We start from the raw sequence: 27199 nt of genomic DNA on the forward strand, positions 1-27199 counted from the left end.
TGCTATAAATAAGAAGTTATGTCTTACCATAACAATCCATGTGAATTGTTCATCTCGCCTTTGTTCTTACACACGGGTTCGGAGCCGATCTTCGGCTCCGAGTCGGCCGCATCACCAGCTCAGCATCTTCGAAAAAGCTCGAGGCACAGTAATATCCCATGATCCTCAGGTGCTAACCCTCAGATCTAGTTTGCTATACCACAAGAATCCCTATTAGAACTGTGTCTAGGACACTTATAAACAGATACTACACAGTGTCTGGAACCCTACTGTCAAGTAGAGGAGAAAAGATGTCATTACTAATGCACAATGACATGCCCACCATATCTAGAAAAGGCTGAAAAGGAATCTAGTTGAATACCGTTCTCCCAGACCGCAGGACAGGGGATGGAGGGGGAGAATGTAAGAACAAAGGCGAGATGAACAATTCACATGGATCGTTATGGTAAGACATAACTTCTTAATGTGAAATTGTTCAATCTCGCCGTTTGTTCTTACACACGGGTAGCGTCCCTAGCTCCTTTTTCTCGGGTGGCTCAAGGGAGAACATTCCTGAGTACAGTGGAACCAAACGTCGCCCTGTCCCTGGAGCTCTTGTCTAGCTTATAGTGGGCAATAAAAGTATGTGGTTTTGCCCAAGTTGCTGCTGCACAAATGGTATCTAAAGGCAAACGAGCGGTATGGGCTGAAGAGGTAGTAAACGCCCTTGTAGAATGAGCTCTGGGTTTGAAAGGGAGTTGCTGTTTCGATTCAGCATATACCAAATTTATGCAATCTGAGAGCCATTTGGATAAGGTAACCTTCGTTACTGCCTGCCCTTTTCTTTGGTCAGCATATGAGACAAATAGTTGATCTGACTTTCTGTACTCTTTTGTCCTATGCAAGTAAAATCTTAGTTGTCTGTGAACGTCCAACTTGTGCAATGTGTATTCTAGCTTATTGGAATGATTTTTAAAGAAGGTAGGTAGTTCGATAGCTTGATTGATGTTCTGAATCGAACAAACCTTCGGAAGGAAGGACGGATTGGTGTGCGAGGTTACTCTATCTGGATGAAAAATCATGTACGGTGGTCGGATAGATAGAGCCTGTAACTCTGAAACTCTCCTGGCGGAAGTGATGGCAACCAGAAAAAGTGTTTTCCACGAAAGAAATTTTAACGGAGTTGTGGCTGCTGGTTCAAATGGGGGCAACATGAGTTGTGACAGCATGAGATTAAGATTCCAAGGGGCTATTGGATTACGAAAGGGGGGACGGAGGTGAAAGGTACCTTTCATGAAGGCTTTACAAAGCCTGTGGGACATAAGAGAACCATCCTCACGGCCAATATGAAAATTGGATATAGCGGCCAGTTGAACCCTTATAGTGGATGTTGATGCTCCTTCTTGAAAAAGTGTGGTAAGGAAATCTAGTATCTTGTGTACTGGAGCCCCGAATGGATCTATACCTTGTTCGGAGGCCCAGTGCGCAAAACGGTTCCATTTGCTGTTGTACAATTTCCTTGTAGATGGTTTGTGAGAAGATACAATAATTTGTTGTACTGCAGGGGATAGTAACTCCGACCTGGCTAAGATGGGAAGCGGAGCAGCCAAGCTGTCAGTTTGAGGGACTTGAGGAAGGTGTGAGGAACTCCCGACGAATGTGTCAACAGGTCTGGCTCCGAGTCCAGTATCCATGGTTCCTCCACTTGATGAGATTGAAGGAAGGGAAACCAGATTCGTCGAGGCCAGAATGGGGCTATCAGTATTATGGTCCTGTCCAGACGTTTGGCTTTCTGCAAAAACCTGGGAATTAGTGGAACAGGAGGAAAAGCGTAAAGGAGACCCGGGGCCCAATCGTATACCAGTGCGTCCCTGGGGACACCCCCTGGAGGGGGTAAGAGGGCAAAGTAGCTTCTGCATTTGGCATTCAATGGGGATGCAAACAGGTCGCAGCAAGGCTGGCCCCATCTGCGGAAGATCTCTTCCGCCACTTGGGGACCACTCGTGAGGGAACAGGATGGCTCTGCTCAACCTGTCCGCGATTACGTGGGAAGTCCCCGGGATGTGCGTTGTTATCAGAAAGCGTCCAGTGGACTTTGCCCACTGCCAAATTCTGAGGGCGCCTCTGCATAACGGGTAAGATCTGGTTCCCCCTTGCTTGTTTATGTACCAGACCACTGACATGTTGTCTGTCTGAACTGTCACTGTTCCCCGAGGTAAGGACTTGTGAAAGTGTTGCAACACTAGAAACACTGCCCTCAGCTCTAGAACATTGATGTGCAGATTGTACTCCAAGTTGGACCATTGACCTTGGACTGTTTGTCCCTGAAAGAATCCCCCCCACCCTATCAGGGAAGCGTCCGTGGTTAGAGTTGCTACCGGACTGGGTAAGACAAATGGTCATCCTAGTATTAGCTCTTGACTGTGTATCCACCACAAGAGATCCTTCTTGCAAGAATTCGTGATCAAGATTTCATGAGACAGTGGAAGTTGTAGATACGACCACTGGGCGAATAGCATCCATTGAAGAATCCTCATGTGCATCCTGCCTAAAGGAACTACAAGAAGGGAGGCTGCCATCAAGCCTAGCACTCTTAATATTTGTTGTGCAGGGACTCTCTTGTTGTGAAGAAGGAGCGAAATTTGATGCCTGAGGTCTGATACTCTTGGTGGGGGGAGAGTAACTTGAGCCAGGGAAGTGTCCAGCTGTGCTCCTATAAATAAGATACGCTGTGACGGCGATAAGACAGATTTTCCAAAATTCACTGTTATGCCTAGTGAAGAGCAAAGACTGATGGTGTAGTCCCTGGCTTGTAGAAGACGATACTCGGTGGTGGCGGATAGGAGCCAGTCGTCTAGATAAGGAAACACCCGGAATCCGTTTCGTCTCAAGTGAGACGCTACTACTGCCATGCATTTGGTGAACACCCTGGAGGCTGAGATGAGACCAAAGGGCAGAGTGCGAAACTGGAAATGACTGGCTCCCAGCCGGAAGCGCAAGTGATCTCTGGACGCCCTGGCCATCTTGATATGGTAGTATGCGTCTTTGAGATCTATAGAGCACATCCAGTCGCCCTTCTGCAGAAAAGGGAGGATTGACTGAAGCGTGACCATCCGGAACTTTTCCTTTTTCACAAAGGTATTTAACTTGCTGAGGTCTAAAATTGGCCCCCAGTCCCCTGTTTTCTTTGGAACTAAAAAGAACCTCGAGTAAGTTCCGGATCCTATTTGGTCCACTGGGACTGGTTGGATGACACTGTTTTCGAGCAACCTTCCTATCTCTATGGTTGCTTGGTCTCGCAGACTGGGTGGAACGTCTGGGAGTTTTTTTGGAGTTGGGTGGCATTTTTATGAAGGGGATGTTGTAGCCTCTGGTAACTATGCTTTTTACCCAGTAATCTGATGTAAGATTTAGCCAGGCCTCTGGGTATAAAGCCAAGTGACCCCCAACTGCCTCCAGAGTAGGACAGCCGGGCCTGCACTCAGGAGTGCTGGAAGGGCTTTCCAGAGAAGGTCTCTCTATCACCCTGATTTTGCGGACCCCCTCTGCCAGCTGGGCGGCGTCTTTCGTTTCTTCCCTCTCCTCTGTCTCTGGAGGGGGCGTCATTTTGGGTGTGCTGAAAAGATCCCCGAGTCTTTCGGAACCACATTTTTCCTCCTCGTTGCCCTTTAGGGTAGGGTCTAGATGGAACAGACAGGGTCTTCCCTTCTTGTTCACACCTCGTGAGAGTCTCCTTTACTTTGGTCCCAAATAAGGAGGCACCATTGAAGGGGGCGTTGGCAAAGGAAGACTTAAAGGCTTCCGCAAAGGAGCATAAGCGCAACCAGGATTGTTTTCTCAAGGCGATCGCTGAAGCTGCCGCTCTACTCGACCCTTTGGCTGCGTATGAAATCAGCCTCATGGACGAGTTGACTATGGAATTTAGGGTGTTAAGTTGTGCTGTCACTTTCTCAACGACAGCAGCATCTGTGTGCCCCTGGAGAGTATCTCCTAGTTCCTTAATGAGATCTCTCTGTAAACGCGTGAAATGCGTAAGGTAGTTGAGCGATCGGATGGAAAAAGTCGCCAAACTAAATATGCGCTTCCCATATCTGTCCAATGTCCTAGAATGCTTATTAGGAGGATGGACAGAGGAAGATGATTCAGACATCTCTGGCCGCCGCCACCACCATAGTATCTACGGGAACTCCTTTTGTAAGATAGGATTTATCTTGGGGAGCCGTCATGTATTTATTTGGTTTACGGGGGACTGGTTCAACTGTATCAGGTGTTTCCCAAGCCCTCCGAGCTATAAGATCCAAGAGATCATCAAAGGGTGGAGTCACCCAGGAGGTAGAAGGTTGAGCCCCAAATGCCTTCAGTAAGACCGATTCATCCACAGAAGGGGTAAGGGTTTGCCAGTCCCCTCTTTGCTTCAGGATTTCCAAAATGTCTGCAAACAAGACATCCTCAGAGGTGGACCGTGGGGACCCTTCTGTTTCATCTAAATCGGTACCAGGCGTGAGAGATTCCTGAGGGGAATCTATGTGCCTCCTCTTGCACAGTCGTTTCCTCGGAACATCCTCAGCGGGAGCTTCTGGGGGTGCATCTGAGGAACTAGAGTTGCCCTGTGGGGACTTCTGAGGCATTGGGTCTCAACTCTTGGTAGGTACCGAAGGCACAGAAGCAGAACGCGGACCTTTTGGGGAAGGAGATGAAGATACTGATGAAGTATGTGTCTGATCAGACAAGACCTTCCTCATGATGTCAAAGGCACCGGTGCCCCGACCCGAAGATCCGACCTGATCCGAAGAAGGAGGTCATTTCTCCGGAATCGGAACCACGGGCTCTGACACCGAGGACGGATCCGAACTGATCTGAGCCAAGGCACCGAGGGGAAGAGTCGTAACCAATATCTCGGTTCGACTATCCCCTCCAGAACCCAGGAAAGATCTTCGGCTCCGAGACTCTCTGGCTGGTTCCGAAGGAGTCGAGGTCAATGGAGCCAATATCACTACTGGAGGCTTCAGCACTGAGGGCTCTACAATCATCGGTTCTTTGACTCCTAACACCGATGACTTGACGGGTCTCGGAGGAGGAAATGTTGAGGGAACTGGAATAGCTTTGAGTTTCGAAACCAGCTGGGACGAAACCTCGATTAATTTGGACAAAGCCGAGTTCTCCATAAGCTTCTGTACCACTCGGTCCACATCGGAGTCGGAAAGTGGCCTCGAAGAACGGGTCGAAGGGATCGAAGCCATCACCGAGCGAAGGATAGACGAAGGTGGTACCTCTGATACCGGCTCCAAGACCTGAGCCTCGTGCAGAGATAAAGAATTTTGAAGTAACCTAACTAAACTAGCCTTAAACAACAACTAAATAATAAACCTATCAAACACTATAAAGAAGAGTATAAAATGTAAAAATTAGAAGTAAATGACAAGAAATATATAGTAAAAATTCTACTGGCCCGAGCCTCTCGATGTGATCTGCTGCTAGCGGCAAACTAGATCTGAGGGTTAGCACCTGAGGATCATGGGATATTACTGTGCCTCGAGCTTTCTCGAAGATGCTGAGCTGGTGATGCGGCCAACTCGGAGCCGAGGATCGGCTCCGAACCCGTGTGTAAGAACAAATGGCGAGATTGAACAATTTCACATAGTTTCAAGGCAGTAAACAGGCAAAATGTCTAGACCTAGAAGTTTTTCTATTGTCCAGAAAGAAAAGTAATTACTAGGTTTAAAATGTAAAGTGTTTGATTGTTTTATGGCTTCCTAGCAGCTACACAGTTCTGCAAACTTCTAGATATGTAATTCTCACACAGAGCTGTTGAAATTCTGTTGCCATCTGTTTAGCCTGGGAACTGGAGTCAGGTGACAAAGAGTGATGTCATCCAAGCTAACCCAGCAGTAATGTCTATTATTAATTTAAGAACTCTCTCGGAGAGACACTATGCATTTTGTATTTTGTCCTAAACCTGGCAAGAACATCCACTCATCATCATCTGCACTTGCCTGTCTGTAAGTAAGATTCAGGGCATAGTATCTCTCTTAGATATAGATAGGAATATAGTAAAGATTAGTTTACATGTTTTCTGTATTTATTTGAGTCTGCCCTGCAATGTTGTTTTAAAATATTTCCTGTGATTTTGAACTCTGAAGTAACTGTGTCTTGTTCTTTTATTTATTAAATATATTTAAACTTTTGTGGCTGATATATGTGCCACATATTTAAGCTCTTAGAGTACCTGCATATGTATTTGGTGACACTATACAGGCCACTCCAATAGACTTGCTTGGTCAAAACTATCATTTGGATTAATAGTAACATTACACAGTAGGATTGGACACCCTTTGTAAGGGCCTAATAGTAGCTGATAAGTAGGTGGCTGGTGGCAGCTGGTCCTACCTTGTAGTCTGGGCAGAATGGGGCATAGCTAGTAAACCTGTGCCAGCCTTTCCCAGGTAGGTGTATGTGTGTGTGTGTGTGCTTGTATATCAATAAAATCTCAAAGTGTGTGCATGTGTCCGCTACCTGGGCAGGGACACGAAGCACTGGCTGGACAGAGAGGGTGCTGGTGGTCTTAGCTTGGCCACTCAGCTGAGATCTCAACCTTATAGCTGTGCCAGTGGGGAGTCTTACTGGGGATCAGGAGAAAGAGGGAGAAACCAGACCCAGACTGACAGCGATCTCTGTGCTCTTAAGGGAAATTGTACTTTATTGTGTGTGTACTTTTCATCCTCTCATTGTATACATCCCTCACTGTTGTCAGTGGTGAGGACTGAGGCTCCTTGATTACTGGGCTAGTGCTGGTGCATCACAACATGCATGAACACTTCCCCATTGATTTTTCAGCACTGATAGTAATGTGTTTTTTATATAGTTAAGTAGTCATTTTATAAATTTCTTATATTTTTGGGTGAATTTTAAAGTGCATATGTTGTTTTTATATATATATATATATATATATATATATATATATATATATATATATGTTTTAATAATTGTTCGTGTATTTAAAAGTTTGACAACTTTTTAGAAAGATGAAGCTGTGTTTTGATTAGTTGTCAATGGTTTAAACACCTGATTAATGGTTCCGTTAAGTAGTCTGATGAAGCGATTTGTAAATCGTGAAAGTGCTTACTTTTTTATCTTCTTTATTAAAGTTCATACCTTATAGCCGTGGTGACTTAGTATCTGGTTTACTGCAGATATGTATACAATGTAGAGAGGGACTTAGTCTTCACCCAGTAGCCAGTTCGTTGGTTTTAAATTGTAATAATATAATTTGTCAGAAAATCACACTTTTATGAAAAACGGACCAAAGATATGAGGCAAAAGTCTGGACATTCTACCAAAAAGCCTGTATATTTGAAGCATACAATAATGCTTTCCAGAATATATCTCTCAACTTCTTTATGCAGGCAAATGAACAAGGCCAAGAAAAAATAATGGGAGGCAGAGAGCTGTAATTTGGAGATAGACTTTAAATAATGCTTGTATAAACTTGAAGTTGCTAAAACAACAAGATTTCTTAAGGATAAAAAGTCTGAAACCAAAGCATGTGCCATTATTTGGTGACTCCAATCCTTCGTGATCTGCCTGTTTACATCTGAATAGTTGAGAGGTAGTCTGGAGTCAAATAAGTACATTATTCAGATCCGAAAACTTAGGATCCAACCAAGAAAAAAGACAAGCAAGCAAGTACGGATCCAACAAAAAAACCTGCATCAGATCCAAAGAGGGACAGTTAACAGAGTCCTCAGGTCTGACACAATAGCTTTCAGTCTGCTGAAGAAGGAAACAAATAATAAATCCAGCCACTCAGTGCAAGAAATATGGGCAAGGGCAGAAAGAAATCAAAATTAGGGACAGAACTAAAAATATTACTTCTATAAACGTAAAAGGTCACAAGAAAAAAAAAAACGTCCTGCATTAACATGTATATTCTGAAGGATATAAAGTGTGACACTGAAATGTCTGTCATTATTCAACAGAATTTAGTGACTTCAATTCTCAAAGATTCGCCGAAAAAGATACACCAAAAAATATGGGGAAAGTCTGATGGATGTGCACTGCACCAAAGATGATTGGATCACAAGAATGACCCAATTATACCTCTCAAACACACCTTTTTTCCTTTTCTGATACTGCCGTTGCAAATTTATAATGTAAATAGAATAACTGGTTTTGCACTATATGGAACCAACCAAAGGATGAAAAGTCTGAAAAAGAAATGTCTTCCAGCACTTCCTGAACCAGTCCTGAATGGATTGCAGTGAATTGTCAGAAACCACAAAAGAAACCGTTAGAAACTGATCAAAGGCTTGATTCAAAAGGTCCAGACATTCCAATCGTCATGCCACACACTTTTTCAAGAAGGCAGAGGTTTGGTAAATATTTGTCAGCAGTAATACATTATCCAAACCTGATCAGATTGCAACAGACCTTGGATCAGACTACTACACAGTTAACTTGCAGATTAAAGCCATTCTCTGTCCCACATCATGACACTACAATAACTTGGACCTTTTGAAAGGTCCCAGTTAACATTGGGGGGGGGGTAGAAGCCCCAATAAGGCTGCATAGTAAACAGACCTTCCTCTCTTTCCCTTTTATATATATATATATATATATATATATATATATATATATATATATATATACATATATATATATATATATATATATATATATACATACATACACACACACACACACATATATATATATATATATATATATATATATATATACATATATACATATTTTTGCATTTCCATATGGTGAGTGTGGTGGTTGAGCCCAACACTGCCACTAAGAAGACAGGGCACATTTACCGAATGGAATGAGAAGCAGGAAAGAAATTAAGCCAAGCAAAAAAAAAAAGTAAAGGAGAACTGGAAGAAAAGGCTTTCTCAAACTAACGTGTTAAGGAAAAAGGGTATAAGAGAGGGAGATAAAGAAAAAAAAAGAAAGAACAAGACAATACTTATCTTCTGAAGTGAAGCTCGAGAGCTGAAGACGACTACATCCAGACATTATAGTGGAAAATGAGATTTCAGGGATGCTATAACTGGTGCATTATGGGTAGAGAAAGAGCTCAAGAGTTTGTTAGAGGCCACATGCTAGTGAAACGGCCAAATCAGATCCGAGAATTGGATTTGTACTCATAGGTTGGGAATGAATAAAAACTGACAACATTAGATGAAGATATTTTCTTCTGAACCTTTTGGGGATTTCAGATCCTGGGACTATGAAACCACTGGATGGATCAGAGAAGGAGATACAATGGTCTTAGATGTCATGGAAAGACTCATGGATCTGACAGGGCACAGAGTTGGTAAGACCCCCATCTGGATCTGAGCTCTGAGACATTTTTGCATTATCCTATCCTTGTCTGCTTCCAGTAAGCTTCTGGAGGACCTAAAGGAAGTAGCGGATGATGGTCTTGAATTTTTTTTGGTGTCTGAAGCAACTGAAAGTGCAGGGTGGGTTATAGAGGCTTCATGACATAATCCGGAGTTAGGCTCCTGTAAAAGATACCAGGCTTTGGATCTGAGAACCTAGGATCAGAAGGTGTTGCTGTAGGGTTTATAGAAATCACGATAGGAACTGAAACCTTGGGATCTGAGGTTTTAGGATCAAAGGATCATGTCTTTCGATCAGGCAGGGATCCAAAGTTTTTCTGGTCTTGGATGGTGGCTCCAACGAAGACCTAGGGGACTTCAGTGGGGAGCATTTTCTATGCTCCAACAGAGTAGTTCGTTACTTTTGGGAGGGGGGGGTTGAGCCCCAGAAGAAGATGTAGGGTGGAGAAGATCCTTTAAAATCAACATATTCCATCTATCTGCAAAGGCTCTTGAACTGAAGGTGGAACATATAGTACATGCAGTGTCCAACTGCCCGGCTCCAAGACAGTACACTCACTTCCTTGTGGGTATCTGAATTGGGGATTTTATGCCTGCAAGAAGTGCATTTTTTTAATCCTGTTGGCTTATTCAACATGGTAAGCAAATACACAGAGGAAAACCAAAAGGTAAGTTTCTTTTTTAGAGAAAAAGGTAAATTAGCAAAGGATTTTAATTACTAGCAATGGTGATGATTATAGATACCTTGACAGTAACAGAAGAAACAGACAATAACAACAATGGTAATCAAGGATTTCTATTCATCAGAATACTAGAGAAGTAGAGAGATGAAAATCAGTATTAAAAAAAAAAAAAAAAAAAAAAAGGGGGGGGGGGGGCGCCCTAACATCCTGTGAAATAAACTAAGAAGAAGGATAAATAAGAAAAAAAAGTCTTTACTACAACTACAAAAAAAGTTAGAAATAACTCACAAAATATAACAGTTAACGCTTGACAGCGCAACCTACATATGTTCATGATGGTGGCAAATGAGATTTGAGGTAATGGGGATGGAATCGTGCATTATGGGTACAGGGAGGAGCTCGAAAGCTGGATCCGAAGTTTGGAGTATGCGGCCGAGTCTGATCTGAAGATCGGATCTGATCCCATAGGTTGAGGAAGAAAGAAAAGGACAACATCAGATCAGGTCATTTAGCATCCATCCATCCAGCCTCAATCTGAGGTAATGGGGATGGAATAGTACATTATGGGTACAGGGAGGAGCTCGAAAGCTGGATCCGAATTTGGAGTATGCGGCCGAGTCTGAAACTAAGACCGGATCTGATCCCATAGGTTGAGGAAGAAAGAAAAGGACAACATCAGATTAGGTCATTTAGCATCCATCCATCCTCAACCCCTTTTTCCCATTTTACAAAATGGGGTTGGGGTGTCACTTCAATAGTGACAATTATCTTGAGCCAAGGTTTAGATGTCATTTAGCATGATTACTTGTAAAAATTAAACTTGTACTCCCAAGCTTGTGATCTCTGTGATATAGGAATAGATTATTAGTGAAATGTCTATATTAACTTGTATCAATCTATGCCAGGGGGTACAGGCCTCTGAAGGTCAACATTTCTGTCCACTTTAATTTTCTCTATCTGATTCCCTTCCCCATCCCCCAATCTCAGAACCTTTAACAAACCAGCTTTGCTCTGTCATGATATAAATGACAAAGAAATGTAAAATTAATTAACACTGTCTGGCCCTTGAAATTATTTATTGTCATAGCTTATTAAGTGCTTATTTAGACAAGCTTGTTGATAAAACTGAATGACTTGTCCATGCCTTTTTAGTAATCTGTAGGTCACCAGAGAGGTGTAGGTTAACTAGGTAACGTAGCCATGTTAAATGATTAGAGTGATAAGATGCAGGTACAAACTAAATCTCTTTGGGGGCAATGGGCAAATGCAGTTAATGCTGCTTATTGCAAAAGAATCATATTTCGGGAACAATAAGACTGAAGCCGGGGACGTCTGCTGAAAAGACTCTTAAGTATGCTGACTAATGCAGAAAGTTACAATATAAGCTAGGGTCCCAGTGGAAATCAGAGCTCACTGCCTTGTGTTACAAAGGAAAGTTTATTTTTTATTTATTATTATTATTTTATTTTTTTTTTGGACATCGTGTTCATTGTAACTTCCTATGTTGTTTGACACAGAGTGTCTTTTCTTGACTTTTGAAGAAGACTGTATCCACCTCAGCAAAAAAAAAACTGTGAATATAATCTTCAGACAAAAGTATTAAACTCTCAGACCACATTCTTCCATATAAAATGTCTATAAAACCTACAAGCACAGCATCATGAACGCTGACACAAGGGCAGATGATAAAATGAATAACAGCATGTCCAGTGGCATACTAGAGAGACAAGGATTTGTTGAAACTACAATCTGGTGAAAAGTGAGTTTGTATTTTATAAGACACGTATATACTGCTCTGAAACAAGTACACTCATGCATACAAGAGACATAACTGCAGATTTTGGAATGCTTAACACAAACCTATTTATGTAAATTATTATAATAATGCCATCAAATCTCTAGGCAGGTCATTTAAGTGAACATTTCCTTATAAGTCGTGAGTAAAAGGTCTGTCCATATACTGCTGTGTACAGACTCAAAGTGGAAACAAAAAGGGTCTAACAGACCTCAACCCACTCTGTCCATCTGTCAAGCTAACAGTTAAGGCAGTTCATCCTCCACTTTTCACTTGCATTTGTCCTGTGTCACTGCTGAAGACTTCCTCTTTGCTTCTCTAATTGTATCAATTCATCTATCTCAACCCTAGACAACATTTCCTTCATTTTTCTGACTGCATGAACATTTTTTTTTCTGGAGGCTGGGGTCATATGCTGAGACAACTGTACTTAAGTTGGGAAGTAGAAAGCTACATGGGACATTCAGTAATGTAAAAGTTTCTCATGCTTCAGAAAGAAAAAAATATTATTCTTGTACTAAGCAGTGGTGGTGCAGCGGTAGCGTTGTCGCCTCACAGCAAGAGGTTCTGCCGTTCAATTCTCGGCTGGAGCGCCTTCTGTGTGGAGTCTGCATGTCCTCCCCGCGGCTGAGTGGCATTCGAAAGACATGCGTGAATGGGTGTGCCTTCATTGAAGGTTGGGCGTCGGGCTGGCACCTCGGCACCGTAATAAAATCTACTGCCAATCATTAGCGGACCAGAGTTCCGCTGTGGCGATCCCTAACCGGGAAAAGCCAAAAGAAGAACAAACTTGTAAAAATTAACTCACCAATTATGTTCATAAATTTACAAGTTAAATTAAGAACCTCATCTGGTGACATTGTGATGTCTTTGTTGAAAGGTGTGCAACTCTGCCAAATGAAAACCACTGCAATAATATTAAACAGTGTGCTTATAATATTCCAAATATCTTCATATAGCTGTGTTTTTAGAAGAGTGCCTACATTTATAGCAGGTTATGTATTTTTTTCTAAAGCAGACAACATATAATTCTCATAATAATATCACGACACCCTAGTTTTTATAGTGTTTTGCTGGACTATTTCTAGACATTTCAAACTGTAAAATAATGTTATTTATACAACATATTCCAATGTTCTTGATCATTTTCCTGGAAATGCATTAATGACTGATTCTTAATTAGAACTGCATATGTGATAAGGTTAACTGGATCACAAACTGATACTAATTCACACATGTTAAATCTCTGCATTACAGATCAAAATACCTCCAAATGTTAGTGACGTTTTGTTATCCAGTATTTCAAGGAAGTTACCATCTTCTTTATTCCTGAATCCAATAGTTAGGATACAGTGATGACAAACCTGAGAAGACCATTCAATTTTCTGTGGCAGAATATGAGCCACTTCTGGATCTGAAACAATAATTATGAATTTAGATGTTTGCAGTGCAAACCTAATATGTTCTCCATAACAATCAAATTTGTTATTCTAACTAGACAGCCAATAAGACATAATGAAATAATAATAATAATGAATATAATGATATGAAACAAAAGTAATTAAAGTTCTAGCTCCTGAAGTTATGAAATTTATCAATTACATGCATTCATTATTTCTGAGCTTGCATCACAATATCTTGGCTAGAAGTTCTCATGAATAACAGCTCAGGTACTCGTTAACTGTTACAATACATGTGCATGGGTCATTATATTATGAGCAATAAAATTTCAGCTGTCTGTTTACATCTAATAAATGAAGCATATATTCCCCTTTAATGGAGAATTTTGGAAAGAACACTGGTAAATTAATGGACTGGTTAAGTGTGACCTTAGTAGCTACTTTCAGAGGAAACGACATGTCTGTGTTAAGAGAAACCCTGTCTTTATTAAAAGTTATATAAGATGGCTGGTAAGATAAAGCCTAAAGTTCTGAAACTCTTCTAGGAGATGTAATGGCAACTAGAAAAATGGTTTTCCAGGAAAAAAATTTAGATCCCCCTTTGCTGCTGGTTGAAAGTGTGACTGAGTTAAGGCCGGGAGACGAATTGTCATATCCCAAAGGAGGGGGGTAGGGTCCTTGATAGATGGCCTGAGCAAAAAAGTACCTTTCAGGAAGACCTTGTATAACCTAAGAGAGGCCAATGACACATGATCAAGAAGAAGAAGCCCCACAAAGCAGCAAGTTAGGACCATTACTACCCACAGACTTCTTCAGTGACATGTCTAACCACACAAATGGATGGTAATAAGTTCAGAATGCTGACGATTCTACTATAATTTGTAGTTCTTCAGATCTACATTCTCACACTTTTCAAGTGGACGGCGCAGTGGTGTAGCGGTTGCTCTGGCACCTCACAGCAAGAGATTCTCCAGCTCGATTTTCGACTGGGGTGCCTTCTGTATGGAGTCTGCATGTCTTCCCTGCATTTGTGTGGGATTCCTCTGGGTGATCCAGGTTCATAGGAAATAGGGTATTGGCCCGGAGGCCCTTATAAGCCTAGCCAAGAATTTCAGCCATGTTCCCTCAAAGTCAGCACCTATTTCCCCTGTCCAGCAGGGACACAGATGGGATTCCAGGGATTTATTTTCTGTTCTCTGTCCAGTCATCCAGGTTTCTCTTAAAGAGGGCTAGAGTGGTACTCTGCTTGACATGAGGAAGAAGTCTATTCCACAGGAGTCTTTGGGACACAAATCTATTCTGCCAACAAGTTCTATTAATGTCACAGACCAGGTTAGGGCCTTACATGTAGGTTGTGCGAGTGCAGTTTGTCTTACGGATATGCGGCAACTCCATCAAGGCTGAGTCTGAAATGGCCTTGTATGCCAGACACCTCTGAGCTGTCTTATGAGTCTGAGTACAGGGATAGGGTTTTTAGCCTATCTGTATAGGATATGTGTTTGAGACCCTGGATTTTCCAGGTCAGGAACCTCTGTGGTCTTTCTAAATGCTGCATGTGCTTGGCAAGGTACATGCCAAAGGGGGCACTGTACTTGATAATGGGTCTGATAAGGGAGGAATACAGGAATGTTATGACCTCCTTGTTCCTGGATGAAATACCTTTATTAATGAGGTGGGCCATGTAGAAAGCCTTCTGTACAACAGAGGCAACGTGGTGGTCAAAAGGCAAGTTGCTATCAAAAAACAAAATTGAAGCAGTTACCGACCAGGTAAAAAGCAAAACTCACGGCAAAAAGTCCACAGGTTCTCAGAAAAAAACTTTTAATTCCAAAACGAACAATCCTTCAACATGAAATGTCAAGTGCTTTCACCCGGGTCCTCCCAGGCTTTATCAAGATCATCTTGATAAAGCCTGGGAGGACCCGGGCGAAAGCGCTTGACTTATTTCATGTTGAAGGATTGTTCGTTTTGGAAGTTTTTTTCTGGGAACCTGTGGACTTTTTGCCGCAAGATGCTATCAACCTGGGTGCTCAAGTCCCTCACGACTGATTGCATGCTTAGTACGTTGTTATTGTGATAATTAGTGGGGATGACATTTCCCCCAAAGGGGATAATGATGCATTTCTTGACATACAGCTTGAGGCCATGCTTCTGGCACCAGTCATTAGTTTTGGTAAGGCCCTCTTGGAGGATATTCACATCACTAGGGGAATTTAAGACAGCACCCAGCTTGCAGTCATCTGCAAACATGGTCAGCCACAGACCACTGGTTTTGGCTTGCACCTCAGAAAAGTATATTCCAAACAGTAGAGGCCCCAAGACCGATTCTTTGGGTATACCGCTCATTACGGGTCTACTACTAGACATGTATTCCCCTACTTTGATTGGGTGTGTTCTATCAGTGAGCCAGTTAGCTACCCATCTGGTAGCATATGGGTTGATGACTAGCTGGGAGAGTTTAGCTATTATGCCCGAGTGGGGAATAGTGTCAAAGGCTTTGGCTAGGTCAAGGTAGGTGGTATGTACCGTCTTCCCCTTGTCCATGGCTTTGGTGACTGTTTCAAAGAAGTCGACCAAGTTTAACAGGCATGATCTCCCTTTAACAAAAGCAAACTGTGTGGAGTCAGGCGTTTGGAGGTTGCCAATGTCCTTGTTTATACGGTTCATTCATGATAATGCATTCCATGGCCTTGCAGATCAGGCTAGTTAGGCTGATGGGCCTATAACTGCCTGGGTCAGTGGATGCTCCACCTTTGTGTAGAGGGATGATGGTGGCTGTCCTTCATTCAGCTGGGATGAAGACAGAGCTCAGGCTTTGGTTAAATAGGGTGTCTAATGGAGCTGAGAGCTCATGCCTTAGTTCATGTAGGATACAGCCAGGGATGTTATCGGTTCTCATGGAGACTATTTTTTGCCTTTGACAGGGCATTAAGGACCTGCTCCCTGGTGATGAGGGGAGGGGGGGGCAGGTGCTGGGGATGTCCTGGTTTACTGATGGGGGGACAGTGGGTTGAAGTTTTCACTGAACCTGTCTGCCAGCAGTTTGGCTATATCGATGGCATTTGTGTATGTGGTGTTATTGACCACAGTTCAGAGCAGGTTTGGGTGTTGCCTTTGAGATTGCGGACATATGTGAAAAAGGTCTTGTGATTGCCCTTGGTGGATGTGGCCAATTTGGACTCAATATTAGCCTTAGAGGATTTCATTAGTGGCCTTATTTGCTTGCTCAGACAAAGAAGAGATTGCTTCCAACCAACTTGACACCTGCTTCTTCTTTGCCTTGGACAGCAATTTTTTCCTTTTGGTATAGAGTTTGTTTATTGCTGTTGTCCACCAGACAGGTTTACTCTTCCTTGAGGAAAATAATTTGGTCCTGTCAGGTATTGCTGAGTCCATACAGCTATGCAGGTGCTCATATAGTTTTTTGGTGTAGGCTTGGACATTAGTGCTAGTTCCAACTGAAGGGACGGTGGTTGTGAAGCTGCTTTTACCGGCTCTGAGGATATTGTAGACCCTGAAAAGGGGGGGGGGGGTCAGGGGAGATGGTGACTTCAAAAGTGATTGCTTTATGGTCGGATCTTACCAAGAAGGATGACACTGTAGGAGTGCTACAGTGGCTACTCATGTTGGTTAGAACCAGGTCTGGGATATTTTCACCTCTCTTGGGGATGTCGACCAGCTAATCCAATGCACTGGCATTGACAAAGTCGAGGAATATCTAGGCATTCATGTTTGGGCTAGAATAGGTCTTCCACTCTATGGTTGGGTAGTTAAAGTCACCCAGGATCAGGGTAAAGGACTGAATCTTGATAGATTCAAATAAGTCCAGTTAGGTGGAGTGGGCGTCCTGAGTCATAGTTGGGGTCTGTAACTAGCTATGATTTGAATAGGTGTTTTGTCAACAGTTAACTGTACTTGGAGTGTCTCCTCTGTGTCATACCATCTGACCAGCCTGGATGTGTGTATGTCTTTCATAAATATTAAAACTCCACCTCCTTTGGCTTTGTAACCCTCCATTTGGGGTCAGAAAGTATGGTAGAATGAGTAACTTGGTAAGGTTGTGGTGCTCTCCACAGCTTTGAACCATGTTTCAGTAACTGAACAAATTTCAGCATCCTCCAGGGCAAGGAATGCTTGCAATGAGTGCAGTTTCATGCTAAGACTCCTAGCTTTTAGCAAGATGACCTTTAAATTTCGTTTATAAGAATTTTTCATGTTGGTAATTTTGTGCTCATGACTTTGCCTAAAAAAGGCACTATGGGGGAGGCAAAAGCCTTTGCCAGAAGCCTAAAGCCCAAGGGAGACAGATGAAGGCCATCTCTAGCAAAGCATCATGGTCTGTCAATCATGTCTTCCAAGGCTGTCAGGTACTGGATCCCCTTGGAATCACACCAGAAACTAAGCCAATTGTTAAAAATCAATCATTTTCTGTTTGCATTGAGGTATCATTCTGGGTGATGTTAGGATGCTGCTTAAGGCTAGGGACACACCTGCCTGGGACACATATTCAGCAAGCTCAATCATGTCTCTCTTCATATAGTCCAGAGAGGTATGTCTCAAGTCATTCACAACAACATGGACTATGACAGAGTCATAACAGTACCTCTTGTTAAGAGACTTGAGTGTGTGTGTGATATGGTGGATTCTAGCACCTGACAAGCAACTTACTGTGACTTTGTCCTTGTCTAGCCTGGTGAGGGGCACATCTGTGTGTTTCAAGATAGAGTATCCTATGACTAGTATGTTGGGTTTGTGGTTGGGCCTTAGAGGATGTGAGACACAGGCATGTGCACTATGTGTGATGTTTGGTGCTGTGGTTGTGATGTGCGTGTTTGTTTTTGCTTCAGAGGTCCCTTTTGTTTAGGTATGTTTTTGTTGAGAGCCCCCGGATATGAAGGAGTGTGTTGTACAGATGTGGGTGGTGTTAGAGGTGTGGTGTTCGTAGTGTTTGTGCAGGCAACCTTCTCAGTGCCAGATGTACTGGCTTGTGACTGAGACAGCAAGGATTCTAGGTTCATAATGTGATTGCATCTCTCACATATTCTGTTCCTAGGTGGTAGTAGTAGAGAGTTGTCTGTGTACATAAGGCAGTTGCTACACTGTCTCAGGATGCCCATATCAACCAGACTAGCAGCTAAAGCATTTGGATCTATATCAGAACATCAAAGTTTTAAAACTTTGAATGTTCTAATATCGACCCGTTTTGAGCGAACGCTAAAAATAGCGAGGCTGCAGAACACCAAATTCTTTCCTAGGGAAAGAGTTCGGATGGCCGGTTCTCTGGCTTTGCTATTTTCAGCGCTGTGGTGGAAATGTACGGGTCGGGTTCAAGTAAGTGTACGATTGTGTGGTTGTTAGGATTAGGGCGTGGGTTAGGTGAGTTAGGGTGCGGGTTAGGTGAATTAGGGTTAGGGGTGGGTTAAGTGAGTCAGGGTTTTGGCATGGGTTAGGTGAGTGTGCGATAGTGACGGACCTTAGGGTTAGGGTTTGGGTTAAGGTAAGTGGATGGACAGTAGTGTATGTATAGTTTAGTGTAGGGTTAGTTGTAGGATTATAAGTGTATGTGTGTGCATTGATGTTTTTTTGGTGTGCTTGTGTTGTGTGTATGTGTTTCGGAATAGCGAATTTTTTCCCCAAGGAAAAAATTTGATGTTCTGAATGTTCGATAATATGTGGCTTAGATATTTTAGGTTCGATGAAATAGTGTTCGCTATTTTCATCTTTCGATAAAATGATATAAACGCAAGCATTTGATAGAGTAAACTTAGATTTTCTATACTTAACACTGTCATATTACAATATCCCTTAAAAATTCACTGGACTAATTAAAAAGCTTTACAAGTCCTCCACCAAGACACTTTTCTTGAACAAGACACAGTCTAACCCAATAAAAATAATTAATGGTACTAGACAAGGCTGCCCCCTATCTCTTTAACCTCTATATTGAACTCTATATATAAAACAAAGAACATTCCACCATATTCCAGAGATTCTGCATAATAACCTAACCTTAACAGCATACGCAGATGACATTAACATACACTTTCAGCTACCAAATACGGACCTAAATAAAATCCTAAATGCTATTGAGAATTTTTCTAAAGTGTCAAATTATGAAATCAACACCTAACCCCCTGGGTCATAATAAGAAGTTATGTACCTACCACAACGTTCCATGTTAGTTGTCTTCTTCTCGCCTTCTTTCTTGCTGGATGGGTTCGGAGCCGATCCTAGGCTCCTACTCGGCCAATACTAAAGCTCGAGAGCTAATTCCACTGGCTCGAGGCTCCCCTATATCCCACAATGCTAGGCGGTAACTACTCAGATCTCGTTTGATAGCTAAAATGAAGAAGTTCTGGTCTCCATAGTATGGAGAAGAGAGAAAAAGAACCCACCTCTATATAAACCTGTATGTAAGCCACCACAAACATAAAAGGGAGAATAGAGATGGTAGAACATGTGGGAAGGAAAACCCCAATGGAAGATCCCAAAAATTCCTATCTGTCTGTCCAGGCTAGGGGGAAGGAGGGTGGGGCCTTTGAAAGAAGGCGAGAAGAAGACAACTAACATGGAACGTTATGGTAGGTGCATAACTTCTTAATGTTAAGTTGTCAATCTCGCCTTCATTCTTGCTGGATGGGACCGCGTCCCTAGCACCTTATCCCGGGTGGCCTATCGGAACAGACTCTTGAGAACTGTGGAACCAAAGTTGGCACGGTTTCTGGAGGCCATATCCAATTTGTAATGTAAAATAAAGGTATGAGGAGAAGCCCATGTGTCTGCTGCACAAATGGAATCTATCGGCAGCCTGTCCTGAAATGCTACAGATGTAGCTAATGCCCTAGTTGAATGAGCTCTAGGTCTTGAAGGCAGTTTTTGATGTCTAATTTCATAGATGAAGGTAATTATAGAGGTAAGCCATCTTGAAAGGGACACTTTAGTAACTGGAAGGCCCAATTTCCTTTCTGCATAAGACAGGAAAAGCTGATCAGATTTCCTGAACTGTTTAGTCCTGTTTAAATAATATCTAAGTTGGCGGTGAACATCTAGAAAATGTAACTTTTGTTCCGACCTGTTGGAATAATCAGGGAAGAAGACGGGGAGATCAATCGTCTGGTTTAGGTTTGCCTCAGAGGAAACCTTAGGTAAGAAGGACGGATTAGTCCTGAGGGACACCCTGTCTTTATGGAAAACTAAGTAAGGAGGACGACTGCAAAAAGAGCATGAAGTTCAGATACCCTTCTAGCTGAAGTTATGGCTACTAGAAAAAGTGTCTTCCATGAGAGCAACTTAAGAAAGCATGAAGCCGCTGGTTCGAAGGGGGGGGAGAATCAAGGATGCTAGGACCAAATTCAAATCCCATTGAGGTGGGGGATCTTTGATTGGGGGCTTGAGCAGAAAAACACCTCTTAAAAAGGCTTTGCAGAGCTTATGGGACATGATACTGGAGTCTGAGACACCTACATGAAAGTTAGATATAGCAGCTAGTTGTACTCTAATGGTAGATGAGGAAGAGCCTAAATGAAAGAGCTCTCCCAGAAAATCTAGGATAGACTGGATAGGTGCAGTGAAGGGGTCTATATTTTTTGATGCTGCCCATAAGGAAAAACGTTTCCACTTACTATTATAAATCTTCCTGGTAGAAGACTTGTGAGAGGCTATCAGGATGTTACGGACCGAATGAGAGATTAAGGGAAGCCTGGCTAGGGTAGGAATCGGAGAAACCACGCTGTGAGGTTGAGAGATTGAAGGGAGTGGTGCAGCTGGCCCGACTGGTGGGTCAAAAGATCTGGCACCAGGTCCAGATGCCAAGGCTGCTCCAACAGGTAATGATGGAGGAATGGAAACCATATCTGGCGAGGCCAGTAAGGGGCAATGAGGATCATGGTAACTCTCAAGGCGATAGCTTTCTGAATTAATTGAGATATCAGTGGAAAGGGGGGGAAAGCATACAGAAGTCCCCGGGGCCAATCGTGGACTAGAGCGTCTCTGGTGGGATGGCCTGGTAACGGGAAGAGAGTGAAGAAGTCATGACACTTGCTGTTTTGTGGAGTAGCAAAAAGATCGCAGCAAGGCTGGCCCCATCTTTGGAAGACTTCTTCCAGCACTGATTTCTTTAGAGACCACTCGTGAGGCATGAGAATGGCCCAGCTCAACTTGTCCGCAATCACGTTGGACTTCCCAGGAATGTGCGTTGCTATCAGAAAATGCTGAGAAGAAATCGCCCACTGCCAAAGTCTGAGTGCCTCTCGACATAAGGGGTAGGACTTGGTTCCGCCCGGTTTGTTGATGTACCATACTACGGACATGTTGTCCGTCTGAATTGCAATAGTCCCTGTGGGAAGCGAGTCCTGAAGGGCTTGCAACGCTAAAAGCACTGTTCTCATCTCCAAGACATTTATGTGCAAGTGGCACTCGAAAGGTTGCCACGTGCCCTGGACTGTCCTGCCCTGATAATACCCCCCCCCCACCCGATCAGGGAGGCATCCGTTGTCACCGCGGCGATTGGGGGGGGGTGAAGGGTCTGCCCTGGAGAACTTAAGGTGATGAGATCCACCAAGACAGGTGATTCTTGCATGATTGAGTTAGTAGAATGATGTGAGACATCGGGAGCTGTTGGAAGGACCATTGAGTAAACAGCATCCACTGGAGGATTCGCATGTGAAAACGAGCTAAGGAGAGAAGTGTGATAGTAGCTGCCATGAGTCCTAATACCTTCAAGACTACCCTGGCTTTGAACTTGTTGCATTGAAGTAGAAGGTAAACTTGTTTGCGGATATCTAACACTCTTTGCTCTGTAAGTCTGGCGGAAAGACTGAGTGTGTCTAAGGTGGCGCCTATAAAGGTAATACATTGACAAGGCAGATTTTTCGAAATTTATTGAAATGCCTAGAGCTTGGCAAGTTTAGATGGTGAAGTCTCTGGATAAAAGCAGTTGATGTCTGGTGGTGGCGGTAAGGAGCCAGTCGTCCAAATATGGAAACACCTGGAATCCTTGACACCTCAAGTGAGCCGCGACCACTGCCATGCATTTGGTAAACACTCGGGGGGCTGTAGTGAGACCAAAGGGCAGGGCTCTGAACTGGTAGTGACTGGCTCCCAACCTGAAGCGGAGAATCCTCCTGGAGCGTCTGTGCATTTTGATATGGTTCATAGGTTCATAGGTTCATACTAGGCTATCTGCCCGAGGGCATTTACAAGCCTAGCCCATAGTTTTGTGGCTTACGCCACCCCTTTAGTATGGGGAACTATACCCATTATTTTGCTGTGCCTCTGTTGAGCAGTGACACTGAGGTGGTAGTACGCATCCTGAAGGTCTATCGAGCACATCCAATTGTCCTGACCCAAGAAGGGTAGAATGGACTGTAGCATGACCCATTTTTTGATATAATTGTTTAACTTGCTGAGATCCAGTATTGGTCTTCAGTCCCTTGTTTTTTTTGGCACCAAACAGAATTTGGAGTAGATTCCGGATCCTTGCTGGTCTGCTGGGACTGGTTGGATACCTCTTTTTGACAGCAGCTTTGATATTTCTAATGCTGCTTGTTCTCTTCGACTGTGTGGAAAGTCTAGAAGGGATCCTTTGGGTTGGGATGGGATGTGAATAAAGGGAATTTTGTAACCCTCGGATATGACTGACTGTACCCATTTGTCTTGAGTGAGGAAAGCCAGGCTTTTGGGTACAGTGATAATCTTCCCCCGACTGCCTCCGAAGGTGGACAGCCGGGCAGCTCCTCAGGGATGCTGAAAGGGTTTATCAGAGAAAGTTTCTCTGCTACCCTGGTTTTGCGGACCTCCTCTGCCCCTAGGGCGGCGTCTATTGTTATTCCCCCCTCTGCCTCTAGAGGGGAATCGACCTTGTGCATCAGATGAGACTCCCTGTGGTTTGCGGAACCACATTTTTCCTCCCTTCTGACCTTTTGGATAAGGTCTAGAAGGGGTAGAAAAACGGACACCCACGGCAGAGAGAGTCATACCTTCCTGCTCGCACCAAGTCAATGTATCCTTCACCTGAGGTCCAAACAATGTTGAGCCATCAAACGGGGAATTGGTGAAGGACACCTTGAAAGGGTCCACAAAATTGCAAAGCCGCATCCAGGCGTGATGTCGTAAAGCTACACCTGTGCCTGTGGCCCTACTCGCCCCATCAGCCGCATATGAGATAAGCCGCATGGAGGAGTTGACAATCAAATTCAGGGTTGCCAACTGGGAGTTCATTTTGTCTTGGAACCCCTCAGCTGTTGGATCCTGCATGGCCTCACCCATATCCTTGAGCAAATCTCTCTGGAGACGGGTGAAGTGACACAAGTAGTTCAGCGACCGCATTGAAAAGGTCGCTGATGAAAACATCCGCTTACCATACCTGTCCATGGTCCTAGACTCCTTATTAGGAGGATGGACAGGTACCGAAGGATCGGCTAACTCCTTCTTAGTGGCTACGGCCACCACCATGGCATCAACAGAGACACCCTTAGATAGAAACTCTTTCTCTTTAGGGGCAGTAATAAATTTTGATGGCCTCCTTGGGGTAGGTTCCACTGAATCAGGGGCCGTCCAAGCCTTCCTTGCCACCACTTCCATAAGGTGGTCAAAGGGAGGGACACCCAGGAGGTGGAAGGGCGAGAGCCAAACGCCTCAATGTAAACCGACTCATCCTCTGAAGGGTTAAGGCGGGCCAGTTCCCCTCTGTTTAAGGATTTCAAGGATGTCAGCAAAAGAGACATCCTCAGAGGGGGACCGAGGGGAACCTTCAGATTCCTCCAAGTCGGTGTCAGAGGTGATAGACTCAGGGGAGTCAATGTTATGAGGGGGTGGGTAGAAACCACCGCAGGCACTGAAGAGCGAGGAGCTGACTGAGACGACTGTGGGGTAGACACGGGGTCTAGCACACTCCGCATGACCTCGAAGGCGCCCCGATCAGCCAAGGCCGAAGGTCCCCACTCTGAGGAGACAAGGACCCCCCCGGCATCGACAGGGACGACTCCGAGGCCGATGTCGGAGCCGAACTCACCAGCGCCGATGCTCTGAGAGGGAGAACGGGGTCGGACAAGGGTCCGATGCCACTCACCCCCTCGGAGCCGGCGAGGGAAGCCTGGCACCGAGATCCCTCCAAGGAGGAAATCTGAGTAGACGACGGAGCCGAAATGGTAGGTATCAGCTCTGACCCACCGACAGCTACAGCTCCGGCAGCCCGGCTCCGAACTCAAAGAGTCGGAGGAGGAATAGAAGCAGGGATGGGAATAGCCGCTGACTGTTGAGTAGGGCTATGCAGCATTTGGGCCAGTGCCTCGGACTTGAGAAGTCTACTCACCACCCTTTGTAAGTCATGGTCGGACAGCCTGGAGGACCGAGAGGAATGGGACCTATGGCTCCGCTCCGACAGAAGAGGGATCCCGGGCCGAGTGGATGGAGCTGATGGAAGGAGACCTCGACCTCTTCTTTGAAGGTGGCTCCGATAAGACTATCGGAGCCAACTGAGTCTTAGCAACCTCAGCTCCGGCCGGAGCCGAGGTAACGGTTTGAGACTTCAAAACATCGACTCCAGCCGGAGCCGATGTCGGCAGCCTTAATGCTCCCAACAGACGGCTCTGAAGCTGGAGTAGACGGCATGGAAGTCTTTGAAGGCTTCCCCGACGCAGACTGGGTCGAGGGGCCTTCAGGCTTTAACAAGCCTCTAAGTATAAGTTTGTTTTTGTGTTCTTGCAGGACTCTAGGGCTGAATGCATGGCAAACAGCACAGGAGTCCTGCAGGTGCAAAGGTCCTAGGCAATAGACACAAGAAGTGTGACCGTCTGTCAGAGACATTTTCTGATAGCACGAATCACACTTCTTGAAGCCTGAGACCTTGGAGTCTTTAGACATCCTAAAGAGACTGTATGTAACACAGACACAACACACAGACACACCCTTTAACCAAATGAAAAAATCCAGTCACACTGAAAAGACAGGGGAAAAAAGGGAGTGGGCCAAAGGCCTAAAAGTTAAAAGGGAATAAAAAGGGAATACAAACACAAGGGAGACCCGATTTAAACTAAAGGGATACTCTATATTAAAAACTAAACTAAATAGAAAGGATACGGGTAGAAAATTGAAGTTTTTGACAAGAAAAACTCACTAACCTGCCAGAGCCGGTAGAAGAAAGCACCTCGTCAGTTAAGCGGCAAACGAGATCTGAGTAGTTACCGCCTAGCATTGTGGGATATAGGGGAGCCTTGAGCCGGTGGAATAAGCTCGAGCTTTAGTATTGGCAGTCGGGCCGAGGATCGGCTCCGAACCCATCCAGCAAGAATGAAGGCGAGATTGACAACTTAACATTAATAAGTTCCAACAGAATTATCTACATTGTGGAATATAACCCACTTTGCAATGATTGGTTCCCACTGTGGGTTAAATTATGGCATAATCACATTAAAGAATACAGACTTAACCCCAAAGCCCTCCCCTTCATGGACATTTCAAAGTACATAACTTACTTAATCATAAAATTCTCATGTTCCTAGAGCTTTTTGAATTTCTAAGCCTTTCACATATTCTAAAGTTATTACAACCAATTCATTTAAACCCTAACTTAACAATAGGGATTAAGATGTTAAATCTAGCTGAATATCCATTAATCAAAAACTTTATCATTTGGGACTTCTACAAACTTAAAAATAAACCACTGTGAAATCAGGAAAACTTCAACAAGCAAAAAAACATTATCATCATTAGACAAATCATGGAACTCATTGCAAATTTCAAAACATACCGAAGATGTGCAAACAGATGTCAATACATCATTAACGATTCTGAGATGTCTGTGTGTACAAATTAATTACAATAATAAAATATCAAGCTTGTACCTAGTCTCTAAATATTGGAATGGAATAAACAATAAAATTACAATGGAACAGGTTTCACATGCTATAAAAATACTGTTAAGTTATCTACTTTTAGAAATCTACTATATACACAATTAATGATCGGTTATAATGCTTATTTCACACCAATTAGACTCAACAAATTTAACTCAAACTCTTCCCCTTTCTGTCCATTCTGCCAGATGATGCATGCAGACCTACTTCACATACTTTGGGATTGCAAATTTGCTCAAAATCTATGGGGTTCATTAAGAGTCAGGCTAAAAAAGATGGGATATGGGAAAAATATTATTTCATGGGAGTTTGCAATCCTTCACATTACCACAGATAGAATACCCAAGCAGAAATTCCACATTCTTATCACTCTTTTCATGTTAATGAAACTTTACATCACTCAAAACTGGTTAGATAGATCCAAATTAGCATGGGAGGTATACAGAAACATGGCATTCAAATACATCACCTTCCATAAAAATAACAAGAAATAGTAAAAAAATGTTCCTACTATCAGAAGTTTTGGGGTTTTCTCATTGACCACATTCTTAAGAAATAATACTCTTTGTAGATATTACAGGCATTAGCTTATAATACTCACTACTTTCTGTCCCCTGAATACATAATAATAAAATAAGCAGGAGTAAATTCCGCAGTTTCATATTAACTATATAGAACATATGAAACAGTAAAATTCCCTGCTCTATGAAATTTCTCATACGTAGCAGTTGTAAATATTGTATATAGTTGTGGGTTAACTACAGGTCAAAAATCTTTATATCAAGTCATACTACTATTTTTTTATGCAAAACTATCAACAGTATTGGTTATGTGCCATTTCCTTGTTTATTGTAACCTTGCTGGTAAATTATCTATATGGTTTTATGCCCAATATGGTTATATTTTTTGTATGTACCCACTTTGTACATGGGACTATTGTAAATTTGTTGGTGAATTATCTCTGAAATAAATAAAACAGAATTCTGAAAAAAAAGAAATGTCCTGCAAAGTTCTATTATCTCTGACTAAAACCCTAGGTGTAGTAAACAGTAAACACTAACACAGAAGGTTAGAGGACACTAGTTAGTGAATCAAACCACCCATTTCCACACTTGCCAGAAATTTCCTGACCATAACT

General features: G+C 43.3%; 1 protein-coding gene across 1 annotated transcript in view; it reads right to left on the bottom strand.

The window, feature by feature from the left end:
* Positions 1-27199, bottom strand: part of SPATA16 (spermatogenesis associated 16) — a 2543770-nt gene that overhangs the window by 932266 nt on the left and 1584305 nt on the right. Inside the window, exon 7 of the mRNA XM_044070135.1 lies at positions 13075-13221. Coding sequence (XP_043926070.1) covers positions 13075-13221 — 147 coding nt within the window. The remainder of the gene's footprint in view (positions 1-13074; positions 13222-27199) is intronic.

Source organism: Protopterus annectens, chromosome 4.part1 (genome assembly GCF_019279795.1).
Source record: "Protopterus annectens isolate FY-2018-M chromosome 4.part1, PAN1.0, whole genome shotgun sequence".
Taxonomy (NCBI): domain Eukaryota; kingdom Metazoa; phylum Chordata; order Ceratodontiformes; family Protopteridae; genus Protopterus; species Protopterus annectens.